The sequence below is a fragment of the Juglans microcarpa x Juglans regia genome, chromosome 4S (genome assembly GCF_004785595.1).
Source record: "Juglans microcarpa x Juglans regia isolate MS1-56 chromosome 4S, Jm3101_v1.0, whole genome shotgun sequence".
Classification (NCBI taxonomy): Eukaryota; Viridiplantae; Streptophyta; class Magnoliopsida; order Fagales; family Juglandaceae; genus Juglans; species Juglans microcarpa x Juglans regia.
The window spans coordinates 11,599,435-11,625,782 of NC_054601.1; the positions used below are offsets into that span (position 1 = coordinate 11,599,435).

At 33.1% G+C, this 26,348-nt stretch overlaps 1 protein-coding gene across 1 annotated transcript; it reads left to right on the forward strand.

Annotated features, from left to right (window-relative positions):
- The first annotated feature begins 4,764 nt into the window (after window positions 1-4,764).
- Window positions 4,765-5,400, forward strand: LOC121262044. Its single transcript, XM_041164479.1, has one exon. The coding sequence runs from the start codon at window positions 4,765-4,767 to the stop codon at window positions 5,398-5,400; it is 636 nt and encodes a 211-aa protein (XP_041020413.1).
- Window positions 5,401-26,348: the final 20,948 nt, after the last annotated feature.

Consider the following 26,348-nt stretch of genomic DNA (forward strand, 5'->3'; position numbering starts at 1 on the left):
ATTTTTTATTTGGAGAGCCGGGTTATATGTCATCAGGCCATTAGACTCTTAAGAATATATATCATCTTTTTAGATGCAATGTTACCTTTTTATCTTTACAACTTTCCATAACTTAAAACAAAATCTCTATTTCATCACTAATATATGCAAGAACATAATATATATATATATATATATATATACACACACATATATACGTATAGGTATAAGCTAGCCAATCAAATCCGAAACTCTGAGAACACAAGAAATCAACTCCCATGTAAAATTTATAAATTTAACGGTATTAAATAGCAATCAGAGCAAAATAATTTAAAAGGACCAAAATTCATTTGAAAACTTAAAAACCCACAACTAAGGAAGACTTTTCCATATTATACAATATACTTATTCTTTTTTAATAATTTGTAAAATAAATAGATTGTAGGTTAAACTGTGAAGATGACATGTTTGGCAAGTGAGAGTAGCACTTGAGGTACTCTCACTACTATTCTTTACTTTATTATTACTTTTCACTTATTTTTCTACTATTCATTACTTTTCACCTACTTTTTACTACTATTCAATATTTTATTATTACTTTTTCATTACTTTTTCACTACTATTCACAAACATTCTCAACACTTCTCAGATATTCTCACTACTTAAAGTATTTTAAGATTTTTTTGAATAGCAAGAGAATAGATTGAACGAAAATGTTTTATTGAATTTTGGAAAAAGAGAAAAAAAAATAGTAAATAAAAATATATTTTAAAATAAATATTTTATTGGAGGTTGTGAAATTGAATAGATAAAGTTAAAAAATTATTTAAATATAATTGATCAGTATTATTTTTGTTTTGAAGTTTGTAAAAGTTATATTGATCTTTGCATTTGAGTAATAGTTAGGTAATGATTATATGTAAATGTTAAAAAATTGAAATTAGAAAGTATTTTGTATTTCAATAATGTTTGATAATAAAATTACGAGAAATTATGAAAAAATCTCATCTTTGCCAAACATGCTCCTAAATTTGATGGGTTCTCGCTTTTTTTAATTATTAAAACTTACTATATAAATAATTTTATTTTAAAAAATCAAGACTAAGGAGGACCATAGTCCATGCCGATCAGCCCTAGTTTCGCACTCGCATAAGATCTTAAAATTATACAAATTATGAGTCTTGCTGCTGGGTTATCTGAAACATACCGCTCAGATACCCTCTTGGTATAGCATCACCAGGTAGTGCCACATGATTTATTAAAACATAATATATATATATATATATATTCAAACTAAAATGACGTCCGAAAATATAAAAAGATGAAGACTAAGGCCCGGTTTGCATACAATAAATGTTTCATCTCATCTCATCGTTACAACTTTCCTAAATTTCTATACAAAATATAATAAACAATTCAATTTTTTCAAATTCTAAAACAATAATAATATTAAGAAATAATATTCTAACAATATTTTGTTTAACTTTCAACTCAACTCATCTTATCTCAATTCACTATCTAAACAGAAACAGATGGTGTGTTTGGGTAGTAGTGAACACTACTATTCAATATTTTATCGTTACTTTTTCATAATTTTTTCATTATTATTCATAAATCATTTGAAATCACCTTACTACCTAAACATAGCCAAACTCTAAGTTCCCTCCACCCCTTTTATATTTATATTTTTTGATTTTTTTAATAAATTCCCTGATCTCAAAATGGTGTTACATTAAAGCCTCGTTTGGCTGCTAAATTCATCTAAGTTGAATTTAGTTCAGTATAATTTTAAGTTAAGTCTAGCATCTAAACACCCAACTCTCAAATTACTAAATTCATTTCAACTCAAAACCTCTTTACACGTGTGACCCACAACCTTTTTCAATTCAACGTATCTTTACACGTGGGACCTACAACATTTTTCAACTTTCTATAAATACATTTAAACTCATCTTAACATTAAAATACATTAAGGCTGCATTTGGATGTTGACCTGAGTTTAGTTCTTTATAAATAGTAATGAGTTAATATGGTAGAGTAAATTTTGTGGGGTCCATTTAAGATGAGTTTAAATGTGTTTAGATGTTAAAATGAGTTTAGATATATTTATGAAAATTTGAAAAATATTGTGGGTCCCACGTGTAAGGAGGTGTTTAGTTGATAAAGGTTATGGGTCCTATGTATAAAAAGGTTTTGAGTTGATATGAGTTTAGTGGTTTGAGAGTTGAGTGTTGAGTGTTTGAATATTAGACTCGGTTTAAAATTAGACTGAACTGAGATGATCTCAGTGCAGTCCAACAACCAAACGGGCCTTAAACTCATTTTAAGTGTACCCCACAAAACTTACTATACCATCTCAAATCACTATCATTCATAAAAAACTCAACTCAACTAAATTCAGTTCACCATCTAAACATAGCCTAAGAGATTATAAGTTTCACGTGTCCAAATAGAATTTTTCCAAGAAATAGTTCTCCCGATATTCTCCTAACGCCGTTAATCTCTAAATCGCAACGTTAAGCTTTATATCACAATTGCCAATAGAGGTTTAGAACCGGGCCCCTTTTTTCCGGTCCGGTCCAAAACTCGGAATCTAGGAGCATCCGGGTGGTTATCCACCCGGATTACACCCAAACGAGTAAGATAAACCTAGATCCAGTTACGAATCCGGTTTTACGACCCGGTTATCCGTAATCGGATTCGTTTTTTTTTTTCTTGTTTTTTAAAAACTCTACAATGATGTGAAAGAAAGGGTGCCAATGATTTCAGAGAGAAGTGAGATTTGAAGTCTCCTACAGATCAAGGTTGATTCTGCTGTTTATACAAAACAAAATATTGAGACCTTGGACATAAGCAAAACATCAGTTTATTTTGCATTATTATTAGTTATCATGTATTATTATTTGTTTTATTCTTTGTAAACTAATATTTTGCATTGTGATGTAACAACAATATTATTTATTTTGCATTGTTATTTATTTTTTTCTTTATTTTAAAAAAAAATTAAAAAGTCTGGGCAATTTAAACATGATATCATAATTTTTTTTAAAAGGTGCTATAAAAATATTTTTTAAAGTTTTAAACAGTTTTTTTTAAAGTATTAATATTTAATCCAGATTAAATCTGGTTACAATCCGAATATCTAAATCCAGATTAAATCTAGTTATAATCCAAATATCCAGATTTATAGCCGAAAAAAGGAAAAAAATCCGGATACAACCTAGATATCCCTTTATCCGTCCAGATTATTTTATTTTCTAAAAAATATTATTTTTGTTGCAAACTTGATAATACAAGTTGTTTGATGAGTACTTGTACAGAAAATATTTGACAATGTTATTTATTTTGCATTGTTATATATTAGTTTAATTAGTTGAGATGTATTATTATTTATCTTGTTCTTTGTAAATTTATGTTTTGCATTGTGATGTAAAAATAATACTATCTATTTTGAATTTATATTTAATTAGTTCTTTAATTTATTTTTTTATAAAAATATTTTAAAAGTTTTAAAGTCTTCGTTTTTATTAAAAAAAAAAAAGATATTAATAACCCAGATTAAATCCGGTTATAACCAAATATCTGGATTTATAGTAAAAAATAAGTGAAAAATCCAGATATTTGATTAATATCCGAATTGAATTCAATTACCCATCCAAATTATTTATGAATTAATCTGGATAGTTATTTGTCCGGATTTTATCATTCGGATCTTATTGTAAACCCCTAATTGCTAGGTTACTCTCCCCAAAATAAAGACTACTCTCTCACTCTCTCTCTCTCCATCAGGATGGTTAAGGCTTCGTTTGGATCCATAATTACTCTCAATTAATCTCCACTCATCATTACAACTTTTTTAAATTTCAACACAAAATATAATAAATAATTTAATTTTTTCAAATTTTAAAATAATAATAATATTAAAAAATAATATTCTAATAATATTTTATCATCTCAACTCAAATCAACTCAACTCACTTCAACATCCAAACGCAACCTAAATATGTAGGATGCCGTCGAGAAGCATCCTTATTCTTTATTACCTCGTAGCCAAACACAGCGAGTTTTCGTGGCTCCCAAGCACCCGTTAGATTCAAAAGTTTATGAAGAACCTGACTCTTCTGCCAGTATTTCCCTAAAGGATTATTCAAGCAATCGGAAGAGAATAGTTAAAGTTGTCTCAAGCAAACTTAGTGAGTCTATTCTGTTTGGTTTTATCTGTTCAAGACAACAACTATTACTCACATATAGGAGGACCCAACTGGGTTTCATTCAGAAAAATGCATTCTTTTTGGTCAGGTCATTTGCATCAATAGGTTTATTTCAATATGAGGACAAGCAACAAGAAGGAAAACCTTCTTTTACAGTGTCTTACCTCATAAATTCTTGTGGTCTTGTGGGTTGTCCCCAAAATCAGCTATTTTAGATTCCAAGAATGTAGACCTTGAAAACCCAGATAGACCAGATTCAGTGTGTAACCTACTCAAAGAGAATGGATTCACCGATATCCAAATCACTAAAATTGTACAAAGACGCCCACAGTTGCTTTTATCTGATCCTGGTAAAATCCTTTTGCCCAAAATTGAGTCTTTTCGTTCTATAGGTGTTTCAAGCTCTGAACTCCAGAAAATCATCACCATGTACCCTAAACTACTGCGAAGAAGCTTAAATCAACATCTTATACCCTGCTATAATTTTCTCAAGAGCGTACTTCTTGAAGAGGATAAAGTCATCACTACTTTAAAGCGCTCGTCACGGGCCTTTCTAAATTGTGTAGTGGATAATATGGTTCCAAATATTGAACTTTCGAGAGAGATTGGAGCGCCTCAATCTACCATCTCTCTGCTGGTGACTAATTTTCCGGATGTGGCATTCATTAAGCATAGTAGGTTTGATATGGCTCTCCAAGAGGTGAGAGAAATGAGATTTGATCCTTCAAAATCGGCGTTTCTCATTGCACTCCAAGATATTTTAAAAGTGAAGAAACCAAATTGGGAATCTAAATTAGAGGTTTATAAGGGGTGGGGTTGGTCCAAGGATGTTGCTTTCTTAGCGTTTAAAAGGGCTCCCCAATCTTTGCTTGTATCAGAAGAGAAGATTTGCAAAGCAATGGACTTCCTCATAAATCAAATGGGTTTCTCTTGTAAAGATATTGCTAGAAATCCTATTGTTATACTATTAAGCTTGAAGAAGGGGATTATCCCTAGATGTTCAGTTGTTAAAATTTTGCCAGCCAATGGTTTTCTCAAGAATGATATAAGCTCAATGACTTTCTTACTACCTATTGAAAAGCGCTTTCTTGACAAGTTTGTAATCAAATTTCTAGATCATGCTCCTCAATTAATGAATATGTATCGGGCTCAGATTGAACTTCTTGATGTAGAAATCCAATCTACTAAGGGAAGGATTGAACGGTTGTAAGAATTGAATTTAAACTTGGATATCTTGGTTGCTGATCTTTCAATTTTATTTATTTCGTGTTAGATTTGAAATATCTGTATGAGATTGTAGTTTCCAAGACAACAATCTGGGATGAATTAGCAGTTTCAAAGTAGACGTTTCAACTTATGCTTGTAACCACTATGTAGAGGAAAAAGGATCTATAGTTGGAGCCTCCTTGATAAAGGGACATGAATAATTCTGATGGCTTTAGCTTTATCATGCAACTTTTCTACGTACTTAACTTGATTTGTGCCATGTTTGCAGTGTATATGGCATCATGTATCTAGCAATGCCATCGACTCGCCTCAATTGGGTCAGTATTGAGATTTCATAGAAATTGAGTCTTGACAATCTTGAGTTTTCAAAGCAGATTGAGATACAATTAGCAATTTTGAATTGAGAATCTCTTCATATGACTTGTGTTATTATATATGCGACTTAAATATATTAAACTAAAATTGAATTGACTTATTAGATGTCTTTTGGGTGCATCTAGCATGTGGTTTCAACTTTCTAGATTTATACATAAAAGTATTGCTTATTTCTTAAATGTTCATGCATGAAAGTATGGCTTATTCCTTAAACTGTTTATGCATGAAAGTATTGTCAAGAATTAGCAAAATTTTTATGTATGCACGTTTTCAAAAGAAAATGAATAAATACCTAGTATGTTCACTGCGTGGTGTACTACTTACTGAGTATTGGACTCACTTTGTGTTTATGTTTTAAACGTCCAGGTAATGATGAAAACATTGGAGAGCAAGGCATTACTGCAAAGAGAGAGAGAGACAGGCGCTTAGTGTCTTCCCTGTTGATTTGACCTTACATGGATTATAGGTTTTATGTACAAATGATTTAACATAAACGTGAACTTGAAACATAACGTGAACATGAACATGACATAACGTGAACGTGAACATAAACATGAACTTGAAACATAACATGACATGACATAAACATGAACTTGAAACATATTCATGTCTCATGGGGTCACCATGATTGAGTAATCTTATCTCATAGGGTTATCATAATTGTGTATTCTTATCTCATGGGGTTACCATGATTGACATGAATTTGAAATTTGACATGAACGTAAACTTAAACATAACATAACGTGAAACATGACTTGTACATGAAATACATGAACTTGGAATCTTATTCAATAGATTTAATTAATAAAAGTGACCATACAGGTGCTACACAGGTCCCCTTGAGCCGTGTGTCTCTGTCGATTACCGCATCACAACACAGGTGTCTATACCAGCTGTGAGTGCATTAATACGTACTCCACAGTTGTTGTGACTCCACATATTCTACGTGTCACAATTGTTGTGTCTCACGTAGTGTATACTCCACAGTTGTTGTAGCCCTATGAATTGTTTGTGCCACACTTGTTGTGAACACACGTAACATAAAGTGTGGCTCCATTGGCATTAGTGCCTGGCGCGCTCTAATGACCAGCTAGTTAGTCAACATTCGCAACCTGTTGACTGTACTTCGTCAACCCAAAGAATTTCACATCTATTTAGACACTCCAGCATGAACAAAGGAATTCTACTGAGATATTACCTCATCCTAACGCTTAGGGTCGTGATTGACATGAAAAACTTAATTGGCATACATGACATCTCGTAAAATGACGTGATATGAACGTGACATAAAAGACAGAAATCTTGACGTAGCGTAACGTGACATGAACGTAAGATGACAGACATGACATACTTTGAGACATAAATGTAACAGAAAATATTTCATAACATGGCATACATATAACATACAATATTTCGTGACATGACATAAACATGTAACAGACAATATTTCATAACATGACATAACATGTGCCAATGAATATTATGTGACATGATATATATGTAACAGATAGCATACGTAATGTGACATACTTGCAATAGATAGTAACATGTGATAGAATATATTGTGTAACAGATAAGATTTTCGTGACAGAATAATTCATGTAATAGATAAACATGTGATTACATGGCATGGCATGGCATATATAACAATATACGAACATAAACTGTAGTATCCTTACCCATCACACATCACAGTAAACTGATAATAAGTTAAGAGTTAACTTACCTCGATCGTCGCGTTCTATGAGAATAAAACGCGAAACATGAGGAACTGTAAGAGGGTCTTTGAAAAGTTAGAACTTTAATTATTAACAATTAGAAATGTGAAAATAGATAACTTAGAGTAAAACAGCATTTTACCCTCTACATGTAGGAAAATAACCATTTTAACCATAACTTAAGGATTTCACATCCTAACTCCAAAAATTATCAAAATCTACATCCTCATGTAAATTTTGTCTTAGACTCAAATATCAACTCAGAAAAACTTAAAACCATTTACAACTATGGAAAACTCACAATGGCCGAAACATTCATAAGTCATTTCTCTTATTTTGGTTGCAATTTCTTCCATCATCAAAACCCATAATTAAACCAAAATTTTGTAACAAACAACTTCCCATCCTAAGTTTAAAAACACACTTAAAATATCCATTAAGAAAAAGCTAATCATCAACACCAAATTTTTTGTCAAAAGACCCAAACTTTTTAACAAAAAGTAAACACCTTAAGTCATAAGTTTTGATCTTAATAAAAACATCTCCAAAAATTCTAAAAAATAAATCTTACTTCTAACACATTCATAACATCATTCTAAGATCAACCATGTTTTAAATCATCAAACAAAAGCCACCAAAAATAACAAAACAACACTTGGAGTTTTTGGTTTTAAACTTAGTCCAAAACAGAAATTTTTCTCTCCTCTAACTTTGATCAATCTCTTGATCTATGGTTTAAACACAAGTGATCTTCAAATTAAAACATCTCATGGTTTAAAAATGTTTCCTAAAGAATTTCTAACCATTAAACTTAAAATCACATGGCTAAAACTCAATAAAACATGGATCTAACCCAAAGAATCAAATCTTAAGCCTAACCAAAATCCTCTTTCATAGAAAAATCATACCTTTAAAAATAATACTAAATATCTTCAAAATAACATCCTAACATGTATATAAGAGACTTATGATCATCATATAAAAATATCAAAGTTTTTGAAATAAGATCAAACTACGAAATATTCCAACTTTCATAAAACAAAATCGGTTTTTCCACTTCCAGTTTTCAAGTTTCTAAATCTAAGGAAATCTATCATTAAAACCTTTATCCATACAACAAAACCTCAATGAACATTCATAAACACATGCTAAAAACACTCCATAAAATTTCATACCAAGATATATCCATTAGCTTGGTCCAAAATTCCAAAACATATCATACTCTTCAGTTTCAAGCCCAAAATGACCTTTCTATGATTAAAAATACTTTTGACAGATCAAATGAGCATGGAATGAGACTTATAAGATATCCACGGAAACTATACTCAAACATGAACAATTTTTATTAAGGAGTCATAGTGAGAAAATACTTACAAAGGGTCGAAAATGGCCACGGAAAAAGACCCAGAAATCTTCTCCACAGAGAGAGCTCTTTTGGGTTTCTCTCTAAGAACGGGGGGAAGAAGTGATAAAATGGAGAGAAGTGTGTCTTGCACGACTTTAGACTTCTGGAGGGGGAAGTTATGGGCTTGAAATACCCTTGATTGAAGTTGGTTATGTGACATAAAGTAGAGAGTAATGAGGGCAAAGGACTGCCTGCAGTAGCTGTGAGAGATGGAGATTGATAGATTGGACTTCTCCTTCACATCAAGGCACTAATAGATGCAGCCAATGGCAATGGATGGTCTGCCATGTGGGGGAGGAAACTTCTTCAAGAAGCTTTGCCAAGGTGGCCAAATTCGTGGGCCTTGGTGGGCCCCAACCAAGTGGGCTTCAATTTGGGGTTTAAAGGTGGTTTGGTTAGGGTTTGAGATGCTATCAAGCCCAAAACTAATTTTTCTTAACCCAATCAAATTTTCAAGGTTTAAAAAGTTGGATAATTATGTCATAACAAGGATTTGATTAATTAATAGCATGTGGAAGTGATTTAATCAAGTGATTAAACACAATACTAGAAATCGGATTAAAAATGGTTTAGAGGCCAACTTTAGAATTAAGGGAAACCGTTTAGGGTTTTGGTTTCAATTAAGCTTTTGGGATTTCAATTGGATTCCAACCATTTATGGTTTTGCTAGGGTTGAAACCCTCTTTGGTCTGTCACAATTTGATTGATCAGATGAAACAAAGTTTTGCTTAGGTGGCACGATCTCACACCTTGACTTCCTTCACAAATCCATCTAATGGTTTCTCATGGTGCCAAATGTCTAATACTATTCACTATGTGTGGCTAAGATCTTACTATGTGTTTAAATAAAACTTCTCTAACCTAATTTAGACATTCCACATTGTGATTTTGAAAATAGTGCACTGGATGTGCTTATTAAGATTATTATTCACTTCGAAGAAATGCATGATAAATTTAGTATTGAAAAATCCTAAATATTCATATTAACCTATAGTGAAAATCGTTTACCGAAATTTAACTCCGATGTGCCCTTAAATATAATTTCACAATTTCGAACAGGCTTTTCGTCCGGAATTATGAAAATTGACCATTGCACCATATAATCTTAAATAATCAACTGAGTCTAATGACGTAGATCATAATACATTTTGACACTTCTAACTATCTCAAATAATTAAACTCATATTTTTAGCATTATAGTGAGTGATAATACTAATTATGTTGACAGACTAAAACTTGTGTAATTGGTCGATTCGTAAAAACTTATGAGATTTTTATGAATTTATAGCGGGCTGTTATAGAAGACTTGGTAAAAAAAAAACAAGTGGAGCATCACATGTGACTTGAAAATACACAAAGGCATTGCGATGCATGGGGCACACCCATATGGATTGGACATTTTAGGGTGCCTCAAGAGCGGGGTTTGTATGAGAGCAACTCACTAGGAGTGAAGATTGATTCCTTGTTAACCTACTTGTCGAGTGTGTGTGGCTTTTAAGTGGTTGGAAATCTATGGATCTATAATATCTTATATCCATGTACTCCATTGCATCACATTATTTCGTGTGATAGGTTTTTTTGTTATTACTATGCTTTTCCTTTCTCTTCGTGGTGATTGATAAACGTCCTCTTAGAGCATTAGTATTGGCTTGTGGATAATTGTAGCTAAATTTAAACTAAAAGGGAGATCCAAATGATTTCAGCTAACTTCAATCAATTTCATCCCACATTGAATGAGGTATGAGTTGGCTAATTTTCTTTTTCTTTTTTATTATTTTCAAGCCATGATGTATTGCAAGCTACAAAAACTATCAAGATGCTAGAGAGAGAGAGAGAGAGTATAACATCCAGTGACGTGGGAGACATTGAAAGGTTGTTTCTGGCTCAAGGGTGGTGTTTGATGGTAAAGAAGGGCTAGTCGATGATTTTTGTGCAAGCCACAATGGCTTCCGAAGTGTGGAAAAGTTATGAGTTTTCAATGACAAGAGAGACCATGAAAAACATTGAGAGAGAGAGAGAGAGAGAGAGAGAACGAGACAATAGTGAGAGGTTGTGTCTTGCTCAAGGGTGGCGTTCGGTGGTATAGAAGGGCTGGTCGGCTACGCTTCTACGTCTCTACAAGTTGCGGACATGAGAGAGAGAGAGAGATGAGCCTCCAACGGTGGTGTCAACCGTACTAATTGTAGAGAAACAAAAGTATGCTGTGCAGGACCTAGGCTACAGTTCCTTACATATTTGTTGAACAATTGTAGCAAATGTTCATCTTGATTGATCCATGGCTAAGTTAATGTAGAACATTTTTAAGACATTTTAGCCAACTAAGCCAATACTAGTGACCTCAATATACATTGTGTAATACATTCTTTCTTTTTAAAAACATTTCAAACTAACTTTTAACCTTAAAGAATCATTATTTGTCATAATGAGAGAAATAAATGCTAATAGAGAGATTTACGTTTTCAAGTTAACTTGTTAAAGTGTTAGATTGAAAAAAAATGATCTGAGAATAAAATTAAAAAGCATAAGAAAAAGAAAAGAAAATCGAACACAATCGAAATATTTGAGTAACACTAGATATAGTTTTAGGACATATAAGTCCTATATACTAATTTTTTTTTAAAAAAAGTAAAATTTATTATTAAAAAATAAAATTTTCATACTACTTGCTTATTCAGAAAGAGTATACAATCCTAAAACAAAATTAGAAGCTCTTGTTTAGAGGGCCAAATGGAGTTGGAATGTACAATTTGTCATCTCATTGCGTCTAAAATAAAAGAATAAAAAATAGTGTTGTACCTTTTTAGGTGTATATGTCATTTTTTCTTTTATACAAGAGGGTGGTGGATTTTTGAATCCAAATTTTTTATTTGAAGAATCGGGTCATATGTTATCAGGTCATTAAGCTCTTAGAAATATATGTCATCTTTTTAGATGCAATGTTACCAATTTATCTTTACAGCTTTCCATAACTTAAAACTTATATGTTTATTACAATTAATTTTGCATATTCATACATGCATATGGCCAGTTTAACTGCCTGTTTATTTGTGCTTGCATAATTTAATTATTGTGCAATTTATTACTCTGATTCTTCCATTCCCTTCATTCTCTTCTTCTTCAGTCAGCTTTGGTCTTGCTTCTTTTTCGCTGTTTTGGTATCAGAGCCAACTCTGGTATCTAATTGTTGTGGATTGTTTCTTCTTTGTTGAACTTATTTTGTTTTCTGACAACCCCCACCTGGAGTTTCTACTTTGGTTGGTTCAGGATTATATTTCGACAAGTAGGTCAGGAACCCGAAGGTGTAAGTCCCGTTTTGAAGCCAGGGAGGCGAGTATAGAGCAACTATAGGTTCAAACCCAAGGGCCGAGAGTGGTAAGTTCTCAAACCACTGAGATGTGACAGTTGGTGTTGTCCTAGGACAAAATGAGTTGGATAAATAGATCCAATTCAACAATTAGTTTCAGGTCGGCTATGCCGCCTGACATTGTTAATGAGGAAGACTGTGTTTTTGAAGCAGTAGAGTCGTCTATGCTGGGATCATGGAATATTCCAAAATTAGATGTCAACACGATCAATCGAACCACTTGGTTTGAAAGATCCATGCACACACAATTTTGTGTTAGAACTGTTGAACAATCCTATGCTATTTCCAAAACTCAAGAAAAATGTTATCTTTTCCCAAAAGATCAGATAACTAAATTTTTGAAAGATGAATTTAAATATATTCATATTGGATCTGTTCAAATTGCTGCCAAACCTTTAACTAAGAAAGGCATCGATGCATTTGTCCTGTTTTGTTTAAGAGATGCCAGATTCAATAATTTTGAAACTAGTATTCTTGGAATGATCCAATCCTCTCTAACGGATGTACCAGTCCATTTTAATTGTTATATTGATTTAACGCTTTCACTAGATGATAAACATATTTTAAATACTTTGACTTTAAATATTTTAACATCTGGGTATGATATGATTGATGGAAGCAAACCCCTTGCTTTGATTTATCGGATTTATTATCATCTTTTAAAAACGAATTTAAATCTAAAAGCTATTGTAAAACCCATTCAGGGAAACACTACTGATCCAGAGTTCAACCCCAGATGCGGATGTTTCAATTCTTAGAATGATTTTTTGGAAAGATATCACTATTCCCAAAGAATGGACTTTGGAAGAAGAGGTTTCTCCTATCCCAAGAAACCCTATTGAAAGTTATCCCAGTAACATTCAACAATACTTGGATAGAACTGTTAAAATTAGTTTTGACCAAACTAGATCTCTAGGGCTAAGAAGAAATTCTTTTGCTGGATCTAGCTCTTCTTTTGCAGGGTCAAAAATTCCAGTAAAAAGAGACCAAAACCTCAAACAATTTCTGGAAGATTCTGTTAAAACTACACAACCTACTAATCCTGTTTTAAAACTGAAAGGATTTTCCACGTCCTCTCAAGTTCATCACAGGTTAACTGTGCTGAATAAACCATTTGCGTTTGATCTTGCTTATCTTTTTGAAAAATACAAACTTTCCAAAAACAGTGCTAGGGAAAAAGCTTATCACACAAGGTATTCTGAAAAAGAAAAACAATGTGTTAAACGGAAATGGAAAGAAGAAATGAATAAGCAGCAAAAGCATATTCTTTTCTTTGACTTTGTCGAAAATATTTATGTTTCTAACAATACTTTAAATGTTGTTAAAACTGATTTTGTCAAAGAAGAATGAAAGATGGTAGTTTAATCCAGCCATCCACCTTTGGAGACTGTTCTCATCACCCATAAAGGGGTTGAGATATCTGGTTCACATTTCAAAATCTCAGAAACTGTTTCCAGAGATCCTGAGAAGGACAAGGTTCTCAAAGAAACAAAAAAGGTTATTTCCCAAAATAACTTTGTGAATCTTACTTTTCATACGATCGGACAACAGTTAGATCGGATTGAAGAAAAGGTTGAAAAACCTGATCCTATTCCTTTGGTTTTGACTAAAGATCAACCAAAGGAATTGATTGAAAAACCTTTGATTATCTTACCAGAAAGTCATGCCAAAATTGATTTCAAAAATCCTCAGACTAAGACTTTAGATAAGATTGATCAAATGCTTAATGATCTGAAAAAAGAACAACCTTCTACTAGTGCTTTGTCTAACAAAGAAATAGAAGAAGAAATTCTTGTTGAAACTACAGATGAGTCCTCTAGTGATCACTCTTCTGAAGAAAATGATCTTGATTTGCTTAAAAAGAATTTTCAAGATATTGTTTTAAAACCTGAAATTGCCAGATTTACTTCAAAAGGATCCAAACTAATGAGTCTGACGAAGAAATAGTATTCCAGGCCTACTCCTCCTGATTTACAGTTTGAAGAGAAAGTTTTTCAAAGCCAATCTTCTTACTCTGCCGACAAGGTTTACGAATGGAATATTGATAGTTTCTCTGAACAGGTCATAAATACCATGAGTAAAATGTCTCTTGTGGCAAATGCTTACGTAAATAACAATATTAGGCAATCCGATATTGTTAAGATTTTAACACAAGGTTTTTCTGATGTTTTGAGAAACTGGTGAGATAAACACCTAACTAGAGATGCCAAGGAAACCATTCAGAACGCTGTCAAGTGCAATGATGAAGGGTTACCTATTTTTGATGACTCCATTGGATCTGCCCAATCTGATAGAGTTAATACTTTGATTTATACAATTTTAAAACATTTTATTGGCACACCATCTGATATAACTAGCCGCATTAGTGACCAGTTAAATAATCTTAGATCTTATCATATGTCTGATTATAGATGGTACCAAGATGTTTTTATTTCCAAAGTAATGCTTCGGGATAATAGCCAGAAGCCTTACTGGAAAGAAAAATTTATTGATGGATTACCTCGCTTGTTTGCTTACAAGGTGAAGGATGAACTTACTATTGTTGGATCTCTTAATTACGATGCATGCACCTACGGTGATATTTGTGCAGTAATCAAGAAACTTGGTATTAGTATGTGCAATGATCAAAGAATGCTTCGAGAACAGATGAGAAATAGCAAGAAAACCAAATACGAAATGGGAACATTTTGTAAACAATTTGGACTTCTTGCTATAGCTCCCTCTAAAAGGAAGTACCAAGTTTTTAAAACCTCATGGTGGTATTAGGAGAAAACCTCATAATGAATTTTATAAGAAAACTTATAAAAAATATTTTTCTAAGCCATTTTTCAAGAAAAAGAAATCTAAAGATTTTTCTCAAGAAAAATGTTTTATTTATGGCAATCCAGGAAATTTTGTTGATAAATGTCCTAAGAAAGTCAAAAAAGATAAAAAAAAAATTAAATAAAAAGCTTAATCAGTTGGATATTGATAACAATGATAAAGAAGAACTATTTCAACTCCTAGAAATAGCTTCCTATTCATCATCTGATATCCTTGAATTCAGTTCTAGTGATTCAGAATATCACTCTGAAACTGAATCTTCAAATCCTACTGGTCCTAAACTAGGTTGCAATTGTAATGATATTTGTTGCCATACAAAGGATAAGACAGTTCATGTCTTGTCTAATCTGAAGAACAAGAAAACCTATTGCTAACCTTGATTTCTTAAATAACAAATCTTGAGCTTAAAGAAGAATATCTTCTTAAGTTAAGAAAGACTATGACTCGCCAATAACCAGAGTCTTCTAAGCAAAGGATTAGTTTTCAAGAAACCTTGGAAAGATTTCAAAAGAAAAAACCCAAGGAAATTTCTACAAATGATTTACAACATGAAATTAATCTTGTTAAAAAAGAAATCGTTGAACTCAGCTCAGAGGTTAACAACCTTAAATCTGAAAATGAGATTTTAAAACAAGAATTTTTAATGTTTAAAATTGATAAACATCTTGATCAGGATATTCCTTTTGATAATGAGCAAACAAACGATTCCGGTTCAAGCCAACATGAGTTAGCTGCTGATAATCAGATTTGTTTGATCCATCATACCATTCCTTTGAAATGGTTTTCCAGGATCACTATTGTGGTTGCCCATGATTTTCAATTTTCTGTTGTTGCTATGATTGATTCCGGATCAGACATGAATTGCATTCGGGAATGACTCATTTCTAGCAAGTATTTTGAAAAATCTTCCGAGAAATTATTTTCTGCAAATGGATCTCAGATGAAAATCACATATGAGCTTAACAACGCTCATGTTTGTCAAAATAATATTTGCTTTAAAATCCCTTCTGTTTTAGTTAGAAACATGTCTGACAAAGTGATTTTAGGCATTCCATTTATTTCGACTTTATATCCTTTTTTGACTGAAAAAGATGGTATTACTACAGACCCTTTCAGTCAAAAGGTCAAATTCAAATTTGTATCTCGTCAAGAGATTGAACAAGATAAGGGTTTGAAATCTTTGCTCTTTGCAAAAGAAAAACATCTGAATTTCCTCCAACAGGAAATCAGGTACAAAAAGATTTCTGAACAATTATCTTTACTAATTTTGATTTCAAAACTCGATGATTTTAACAAGCATCTTGTTTTTTATGTTTGTTCTGATTTACCAAATGTTTTTTGACATAGAAAGAAACACATCGTTTCTCTTCCCTATATCAAAAATTTTGATGAAAGCACTATTTCTACTAAAGTCAAATCTACTTAAATGAATAGTTTGACTTTAGAGTTCTGCAAAAAGGAAATTGCAGATCTTAAAGCTAATGGCATAATTAGAGATAGCAAGTCCCATTGGTCTTGTCCAGCCTTTTATGTCTGAAAAAATGCTGAGCTAGAAAGAGGCGCCCCTCTTCTAGTCATTAATTACAAACCCTTGAACAAAGTCTTACAGTGGATTAGGTACCCTATTCCCAACAAAAATAACTTAATTCATAGGTTGAGTGATGCTATGGTCTTTTTCAAATTTGACCTCAAATCTGGTTTTTGGCAAATCCAGATAGCCGAGTCAGACCAATACAAGACTGCTTTTGTAACTCCATTTGATCATTTTGAATAGAATGTAATACCATTTGGTCTTAAAAATGCCCCTAGTGAGTTTCAAAATATCATGAACGATATTTTCAACTCGTTCACTGCTTTTACCATCGTCTATATACATGATGTCCTTATTTTTTCTAAATCTATTGATGAACATTGGAAACATTTGAATTCGTTTCTAGACATCATTAGAATCAATGGTCTTGTCGTCTCTGCGAAAAATATCAAATTATTTCAGATCAAAATCAGATTCCTTGGTTATGATATTTCTGAAGGTAAAATCAGGCCCATCCAAATAATCATTGATTTCGCCGACAAATTTCCTGATGTCATAACTAACAAAAAATAATTGCAGAGATTCTTAGGATCTCTCAATTATGTTGCTGATTTTTACAAGGTTATGAGGAAACTGTGTCGTCCTTTGTTCAAATGGCTCATTTCCAATCCTTCTTCTTGGACAGTAATCCATACTAATCTGGTGAGGAAAATCAAAACACATGTCAAGACCCTTCCGTGCCTTGGTATCCCTACCTCTGATTCATTTAAAATTGTTGAAACAGATGCATCTAACATTGGTTATGGTGGTATTCTAAAACAATCTGTTTCACCAGATTTTTCTGAACAAATTGTTCGCTTCCATTCTGGAACCTGGAATCCTGCACAAGAAAAATATAGTACTATTAAAAAAGAAATTTTATCTATAGTACTATATATTACAAAATTTCAATCTGATTTGTTAAACAAGAAGTTTTTACTTCGAATTGATTGCATGAGTGCCAAATTTGTTTTGGAAAAATATGTTAAAAATATTGCATCAAAACATATTTTTGCACGATGGCAAGATATTTTAAGTGTTTTTTATTTTGGTATTGAATACATCAAAGGCACTAATAATTCTCTCCCTGATTTTCTTACCAGAGAGTTCTTGCAGACATCCAACAATGAGCATGAGCAAGAAGAAAGGAAAAGAAAAACAGAAAGCAAACCCCCCACCTCCAATACCCAATATAAAACTCAACAAGAATGAGTCTGGATCCACCACTGTGCCCAGTGCCTCCTCAATAGCACTGGATATTGCCAATATGTTCACACCTCTTGGTAAAATTGTGCAACCAGCGACCTTCGCATATACGGTTTCTACATCTTTTGATCCATATGCCAAAACAGTGGCATCAAAAGTACCTACTTTAATTACTCAGTTTTTCCTCCTAAAAGGAAAATCTGAATATCTGAAGAAGCCGTTTATAACCCATATGTTTCATATAAAACCTAACCATTCTAATCTAACAGATCCTTTCAAAATAACCTCTGCTTATTTTCCCCCCAATTTCTACTGGATACCTGAAGATTTATCCAAAAATCTCTAGTATTATTCTAGTATCTTGATTCTCACCAACTCTCTTGTCATAAAACCCACTTATAATAAGAATGATTTCACCAAACTAATCTACCACAGTGCTTACATCCTCCGAGTCATTACAGAAGCCGAATGGGGAACAAACCCATGGACTCCCAAAAGACTCTCAGAATCTGCACTGAGTTATAATTACTTTGATTACATAACTGCCTGGAGACGCTTCATGTTTTTTCAGGTACCTGATATGAGCCATTCATGGTTCATCAATTTTGATACAAGATTCAAAGAAACTTTTCCTTATTGGTTTCTCTAATGGTGGGACCAATTTGGTTTAATTCCAGACAATCTTCCTGAGCAGCTCGCCAGAGCTTTTACATTTTACCGATAAGTTGCTGGTACAAAATTAAACCGGCATTCAGTCATGTTTCCTTATGAGTTCTATTTTTGCAAGAACTACAAACTACCGTGGATCTTCAAATGGACTTATGAGAAAAATGTTAACATAATTGACCGAGCCTACTTCACAAAGTGGTGATATATGTTTGAATATACTGAAAAAGTGATCAACCAGATGATTAAAGATTTCCCTCAAGTCGCCCCGGATTTGCAAGACAAGAAGGAATTTCAAGCAATCAAATTTGGTTCACCTGTTCCTGAATATCCCCTAATGATTCAGGCCCGTAATTCACCAACTGTTTCAGCAAGAGGAAAAGCCACCAGCTCATCCTCAAAGAAATCTTCTAAGTTTGCCAAAGATAACATCCTCAACAGACTTGATAAAAAATATTTAATTAAATTGCTTGAGCAACAATTGTCTAAGTCCCTGAGCAACAATTTTGAAGACGATGAGAATTCAGAAGCATCCTCAGAGGCTTCATACAATAACATATTTGGTCATGATTCAGAAGGCATTCCAAAGCTGGAAGATGATTGACTACTACTTGAGTTCAAAGAAGACTAACCAAAGTCTACTTTGAGATAATTGTCGCCTAGTATCCAAACAGCCGCCTACAAAGACAGCTGGGAGATAACCAGACGAACGAATGTTATTTTATCATCTTATGCCAAAAGTAGCAGCCCACAAAGACAGCTGGAAAGACACAATAATGACACTCTTTGCCCCGTGCTTAAACAGTTCTGATTGTTCACTCACGGATTGATTTACTGTTTTACTTTAATGATTGTAAACAGGAACTCCTTACATTATAAAAGGAGAATCTCATTCTGAGCTTAGGCAGAACTCACATTCGAGAGAAAACTGATCCTCTCCCTCTAAAACTGAGTCTCCTTATTTACCCTAATTTCTGTAAGTGCAAATCTGCACTACCTTGAGCCTGTAATTACTTTAAGCTTGTTAATTTTAATAAAACTTATATGTTTAATACAATTAATTTTGCATATTCATACATGCATATGGCCGGTTTAACCGCCTGTTTATTTGTGCTTGCATAATTTAATTATTGTGCAATTTATTACTCTGATTCTTCCATTCCCTTCCTTATTTTCTTCTTCAGTTGGCTTCGGCCTTGCTTCTTTTCCGCTGTTTTGGTATCAGAGCTAACTCTGGTATCTAATTGTTGTGAATTGTTTCTTCTTTATTTTACTTATTTTGTTTTCTGACAACCCCCACCCGGAGTTTCTACTTTGGTTGGTTCAGCATCATCTTTTGACAAGTAGATTAGGAACCCGGAGGCGTAAGTCCCGTTTTGAAGCCAGGGAGGTGAGTATAGGGCAACTATAGGTTCAAACCGGTGGGCCGAGAGTGGTAAGTTCGCAGACCCCTGAGATGCGACGGTCGGTGTTGTCCTAGGACAAAATGAGTTAGATAAATAGATCAAATTCAACAATTAGTTCCAGGTCGGCTATGCCGCCTGACATTGTTAATGAGGAAGACTGTGCTTTTGAAGCAGTAGAGTCGTCTGTGCTGGGATCATGGAAGATTCCAAAATTAGATGTCAACACGATCTATCGAACCACTTGGTTTGAAAGATCTATGCACACCCAATTTTGTGTTAGAACTGTTGAACAATCTTATGCTATTTCCAAAACTCAAGAAAAATGTTATCTTTTCCCAAAAGATCAGATAACTAAATTTTTGAAAGATGGATTTAAATATATTCATATTGGATCTGTCCAAATTGCTGCCAAACCTTTAACTAGGACAGGCATTAATGCATCTGTCTTGTTTTGTTTAAGGGATGCCAGATTCAATAATTTTGAAACCAGTATTCTCGGAATGATCCAATCCTCTCTTCCGGATAGACCAGTCCATTTTAATTGCTATCCTGATTTAACTCTTTCATTAGATGATAAACATATTTTATAGACTTTGACTTTAAATATTTTAACATCTGGGTATGATATGATTAAGGGAAGCAAACCCCTTGCTTTGATTTACCGGATTTATTATCGTCTTTTAAAAACGAATTTAAATCCAAAAGTTATTGCAAAACCCATCCAGGAAAACACTCTACTAATCCAGAGTTCAACTCCAGATGTGGATGTTTCAATTCCAAGAATGATTTTTTGGAAAGATATCACTCTTCCCAAAGAATGGACTTTGGAAGAAGAGGTTCCTCCTATCCCTAGAAACCCTGTTGAAAGTTATCCCAGTAACATTCAACAGTACTTGGATGGAACTGTTAAAATTAGTTTTGACCAGACTAGATCTCCAGGGCAAAGAAGAAATTCTTTTGCTGGATCTAGCTCTTCTTTTGTAGGGTCAGAAATTCCAGTAAGAAGATATCAAAACCTCAAACAATTTCTGGACAACAGTTAGATCGGATTAAAGAAAATGTTGAAAAACCTGATCCTATTCCTTTGCTTTTGACTAATGATCAACTAAAGAAAACAATTGAAAAACCTTTGATTATCTTACCTGAAAGTCGTGCCAAAATTGATTTTAAAAATCCTCAGACTAAGACTTTAGATAAGATTGATCAAATAATTAATGATCTGTAAAAAGAATAGCCTTCTACTAGTACTTTGTCTAACAAAGAAATAAAAGAACAAGTTCTTGTGGAATCCACAGATGAGTCTTCTAGCGAACACTCTTCTAAGGAAAAGTATCTTAATTTACTTGAAAAGAATTTTTAAGATTTTATTTTAAAACCTGAAATTACCAGATTTTCTTCAAAGGGACCAAAACCAATGAGTCTGACAAATAATTAGTATTCCAGGCCTACTCCTCCTAATTTATAGTTTGAAGAGAAAGTTTTTCAAAGCCAATTTTCTTACTCTGCCTACAAGGTTTACGAAAGGAATATTGATTGTTTCTCTGAACAGAAAATCATGAATACAATGAGTAAAATGTCCCTTGCGGCAAATGCTTATGTAAATAACAATATTAGGCAATTTGATATTGTTAAGATTTTAACATAAGGTTTTTCTGGTGTTTTGAGAAACTGGTGGGATAAACACCTAACCAGAGATGCCAAGGAAACGATTCAGAACGCTGTCAAGGGAAATGATGAAGAGTTACCTATTTTTTATAAATCCATTGGATCTGCCCAATATGATGGAGTTAATACTTTGATTTATAGAATTTTAAAACATTTTATTGGCACACCATCAGATATAACTAGTCACATCAGCGACCAGTTAAATAATCTTAGATGTCATCAGATATCTGATTATAGATGGTACCAAGATGTTTTTATTTCCAAAGTAATGCTTCGGGATGATAGCCAGAAGCCTTACTGGAAAGAAAAATTTATTGATGGATTACCTTGCTTGTTCGCTTACAAGGTGAAGGATGAACTTACTATTGCTGGGTCTCTTAATTAAGATGCATACACCTATGGTGATATTTCTACAGTAATCAAGAAACTTGGTATTAGCATGTGCAATGATAAAAAAATGCTTCGAGAACAGATGAGGAATAGCAAGAAAGCCAAATACGAAATGGGAACATTTTGTCAACAATTTGGACTTCCTGCTATAGCTCCCTCTAAAAGGAAGCATAAGTTTTCCAAACTTCATGGTGGTATCAAGAGAAAATCCCGTGATGAATTTTACAAGAAAACTTATAAAAAATCATTTTCTAAGTCATTTTCAAAGAAAAAGAAATCTAAGAATTTTTCTCAAGGAAAATATTTCATTTGTGGCAATTCAGGATATTTTGCAGATAAATGCCCAAAGAAAACCAAAAAAGAAAAAAAATTAAAAAAGAAACTTAATCAGTTGGATATTGATAACAAAGATAAATAATCTCCAGATCCTACTGGTCCTAAGCTAGGTTGGAATTGTAATGATACATGTTGCCAGACAAAGGGTAAGATAGTTCATGTCTTGTCTAAATTTGAGAACAAGAAAACCTATTGCTAAGCTTGATTTCTCAAAAAACAAATCCTGAGCTTAAAGAAGAATATCTTCTTAAGTTAAGAAAGACTATGACTCGCCAATAACCAGAGTCTTCTAAGCAAAGGATTAGTTTTCAAGAAACCTTGGAAAGATTTCAAAAGAAAAAATTCAAGGAAATTTCTACAAATAATTTACAACATGAAATTAATCTTGTTAAAAAAGAAATCGTTGAACTCAGATCAGAGGTTAACAACCTTAAATCTGAAAATGAGATTTTAAAACAAGAATTTTTAGTGTTTAAAATTAATAAATATCTTGATCAGGATATTCCTTCTGATAATGAGCAAACAAACGATTCTGGTTCAAGCCAACATGAGTTAGCTGCTGATAATCAAATTTGTTTGATTCATCATACCATTCGTCCAAAATGGTTTTCCAGGGTCACCACTGTGGTTGCTCATGATTTTCAATTTTCTGTTGTTGCTATGATTTATTCCGAATCAGACCTGAATTGCATTCAGGAAGGACTTATTCTTAACAAATATTTTGAAAAATCTTCTGAGAAATTATTTTCTGCAAATGGATCTCAGATGAAAATCACATATGAGCTTAACAACGCTCATGTTTGTCAAAATAATGTTTGCTTTAAAATCCCTTCTGTTTTAGTTAGAAACATGTCTGACAAAGTGATTTTAGGAGAAAATAAGAAGAGGCTATTTTGAACGGATCTATTAGATTAGAACGATTAGGTTCTATATGAAACAGATGGCTTATAAACAGCTTCTTCGGATATTCAGATTTTCCTTTTGGGAAAAAAAACTGAGGAGTAATTAAAGCAGGTACTTTTAATGCCACTGCTTTCGCATATGGATCAAAAGATGTAGAAACCATAGACGCGAAGGTCGACAGTTGCACAATTTTACCAAGAGGTGTGAACCTATTGGCAATATCTAGTGCTGTTAAGGAGGCACTGGGCACAGGGATGGTTCCAGACTCATTCTTGATGAGTTTTATACTGGATATTGGAGGTGGAGGGTTTATTCTCTGTTTTTCTTTTCCTTTCTTCTTGCTCACTCTCATTGTTGGGTGTCTGCAAGAACTCTCTAGTAAGAAAATAAGGGATAGAATTATTAGTGACTTTGATGTATTCAATATCAAAATAAAAAACACTTAAAATACCTTGCCATCGTGCAAAAATATGTTTTGATGCAATATTTTGAACACCTTGTTCTAAAACAAATTTAGTACTCATGCAATCAATTCGAAGTAAAAACTTCTTGTTTGACAAATCAGATTGAAATTTAGAAATATATAGCACTATAGATAAAATTTCTTTTTTAATAGTACTATATTTTTCTTGTGCAGGATTCCAGGTTCCAGAATGGATGCGAACAATTTGTTTAGAAAAACCTGGTGAAACAGATTGTTTCAGAATGCCACCATAATCAGATTCCTTGGTTATGATATTTCTGAAAGTAAAATCAGGCTCATCCAAATAGCCATTGATTTCGCCGACAAATTTCCTGATGTCATAACTAACAAAAAGCAATTGCAGAGATTCTTAGGATCTCTCAATTATGTTGCTGATTTTTACAAGGATATGAGGAAACAGTATCGTCCTTTATTTAAACGGCTCATTTCCTCTGTTTTGATATCAGAGCCATTCTGGTATCAAATTGTTGTGAATTGTTTCTTCTTTGTTGAACTTATTTTGTTTTCTGATAACCCTCACCCAGAGTTTTTACTTTGGTTGGTTAAGAATCATCTTTTGACAAGTAAATCAGGAACCCAGAGGTGTAAGTCCCGTTTTGAAGCCAGGGAGGCGAGTATAGGGCAACTATAAGTTCAAACCCGAGGGCCGAGAGTGGTAAGTTCGCAGACCTCTGAAATGTGACAATCCGTGTTGTCCTAAGACAAAATGAGTTGGATAAATAGATCTAATTCAACAATTAGTTCCAGGTCGGCTATGCCGCCTGACATTGTTAATGAAGAAGACTGTGCTTTTGAAGCAGCAGAGTCGTCTGTGCTGGGATCATGGAAGATTCCAAAATTAGATGTCAACACGATCTATCGAACCACTTGGTTTGAAAGATCCATGCACACACAATTTTGTGTTAGAACTATTCAACAATCTTATGTCATTTCTAAAACTCAAGAAAAATGTTATATTTTCCCAAAAGATCATATAACTAAATTTTTGAAAAATGGATTTAAATATATTCATATTAGATCTGTCCAAATTGCTGCCAAACCTTTAACTAGGAAAGGCATCGATGGATCTGTCCTGTTTTGTTTAAGGGATGCCAGATTCAATAATTTTGAAACCAGTATTCTCATAATGATCCAATCCTCTCTAACGGATGGACCAGTCCATTTTAATTGGTATCCTGATTTAACGCTTTCAATAGATGATAAACATATTTTAAATACTTTGGCTTTAAATATTTTAACATCTGGGTATGATATGATTGAGAGAAGCAAACCCCTTGCTTTGATTTATCGGATTTATTATCGTCTTTTAAAAACGAATTTAAATCCAAAAGCTATTGCAAAACCCATCCAGGGAAATATTCTACTGATCCAGAGTTCAACTCCAGATGCGGATGTTTCAATTCCAAGAATGATTTTTTGGAAAGATATCACTCTTCCCAAAGAATGGACTTTGGAAGAAGAGGTTCTTCCTATCCCTAGAAACCCTGTTGAAAGTTATCTCAGTAACATTTAACGGTACTTGGATGGAACTGTTAAAATTAGTTTTGACCAAACTAGATCTCCAGGGCTAAGAAGAAATTCTTTTGCTGGATCTAGCTCTTCTTTTGTAGGATTAGAAATTCCAGTAAGAAGAGATCAAAACCTCAAACAATTTCTGGAAAATTCTGTTAAAACTGCACAACCTACTAATCCCGTTTTAAAATTGAAAGGACTTTCCACGTCCTCTCAAGTTACTTCTGCTTTTTATTCTGTACAGGATGCTGAATCCTCTAAAGACCAGCCTATTAATAATGAAGCTGATAAAGAAGATGATAATTCATCTTTATCACCTACAGCTTCAGATATGGTAGCTCCTGTTGCACCCCAAGTTCATCACAGTTTAACTGTGCTGAATAAACCGTTTGCGTTTGATCTTGTCTATCTTTTTTAAGAATACAAACTTTTCAAAAACAGTGCTAGGCGAAAAGCTTATCACACAAGGTATTCTGAAAAAGAAAAACAACGTGTTAAACGGAAATGAAAAGAAGAAATGAATAAGCAGGAAAAGCATATTTTTTTCTTTGACTTTGTTGAAAATATTTATGTTTCTAACAATACTTTAAATGTTGTTAAAACTGATTTTGTCAAGGAAGAAAGAAATATGGTAGTTCAATCCAGTCATCCACCTTTGGAGACTGTTCTCATCACCCATAAGGGAGTTGAGATATCTGTTTCGCCTTTCAAAATCTCGGAAACTATTTCCAGAGATCCTGAGAAGGATAAGATTCTTAAAAAAATAAAAAATGTTATTTTTCAGAATAACTTTGTGAATCTTGCCCTTCATATGACCGGACAACAGTTAGATCGGATTGAAGAAAAGGTTGAAAAACCTGATCATATTCCTTTGGTTTTGACTAATGATCAACCAAAGACAACAATTGAAGAACTTTTGATTATCTTACTTGAAAGTCGTGTCAAAATTGATTTTAAAAATCCTCAGGCTAAGACTTTAGATAAGATTGATCAAATGCTTAATGATCTGAAAAAAGAACAGCCTTCTACTAGTGCTTTGTCTAACAAAGAAATAAAAGAAAAAGTTCTTGTGGAATCCACAGATGAGTCTTCTAGGGAACACTCTTCT

Bases quoted from the DNA above. Each gene is read 5' to 3' on its own strand.
- LOC121262044 (XM_041164479.1), top strand. From the start codon at position 4,765: ATGGTTCCAAATATTGAACTTTCGAGAGAGATTGGAGCGCCTCAATCT.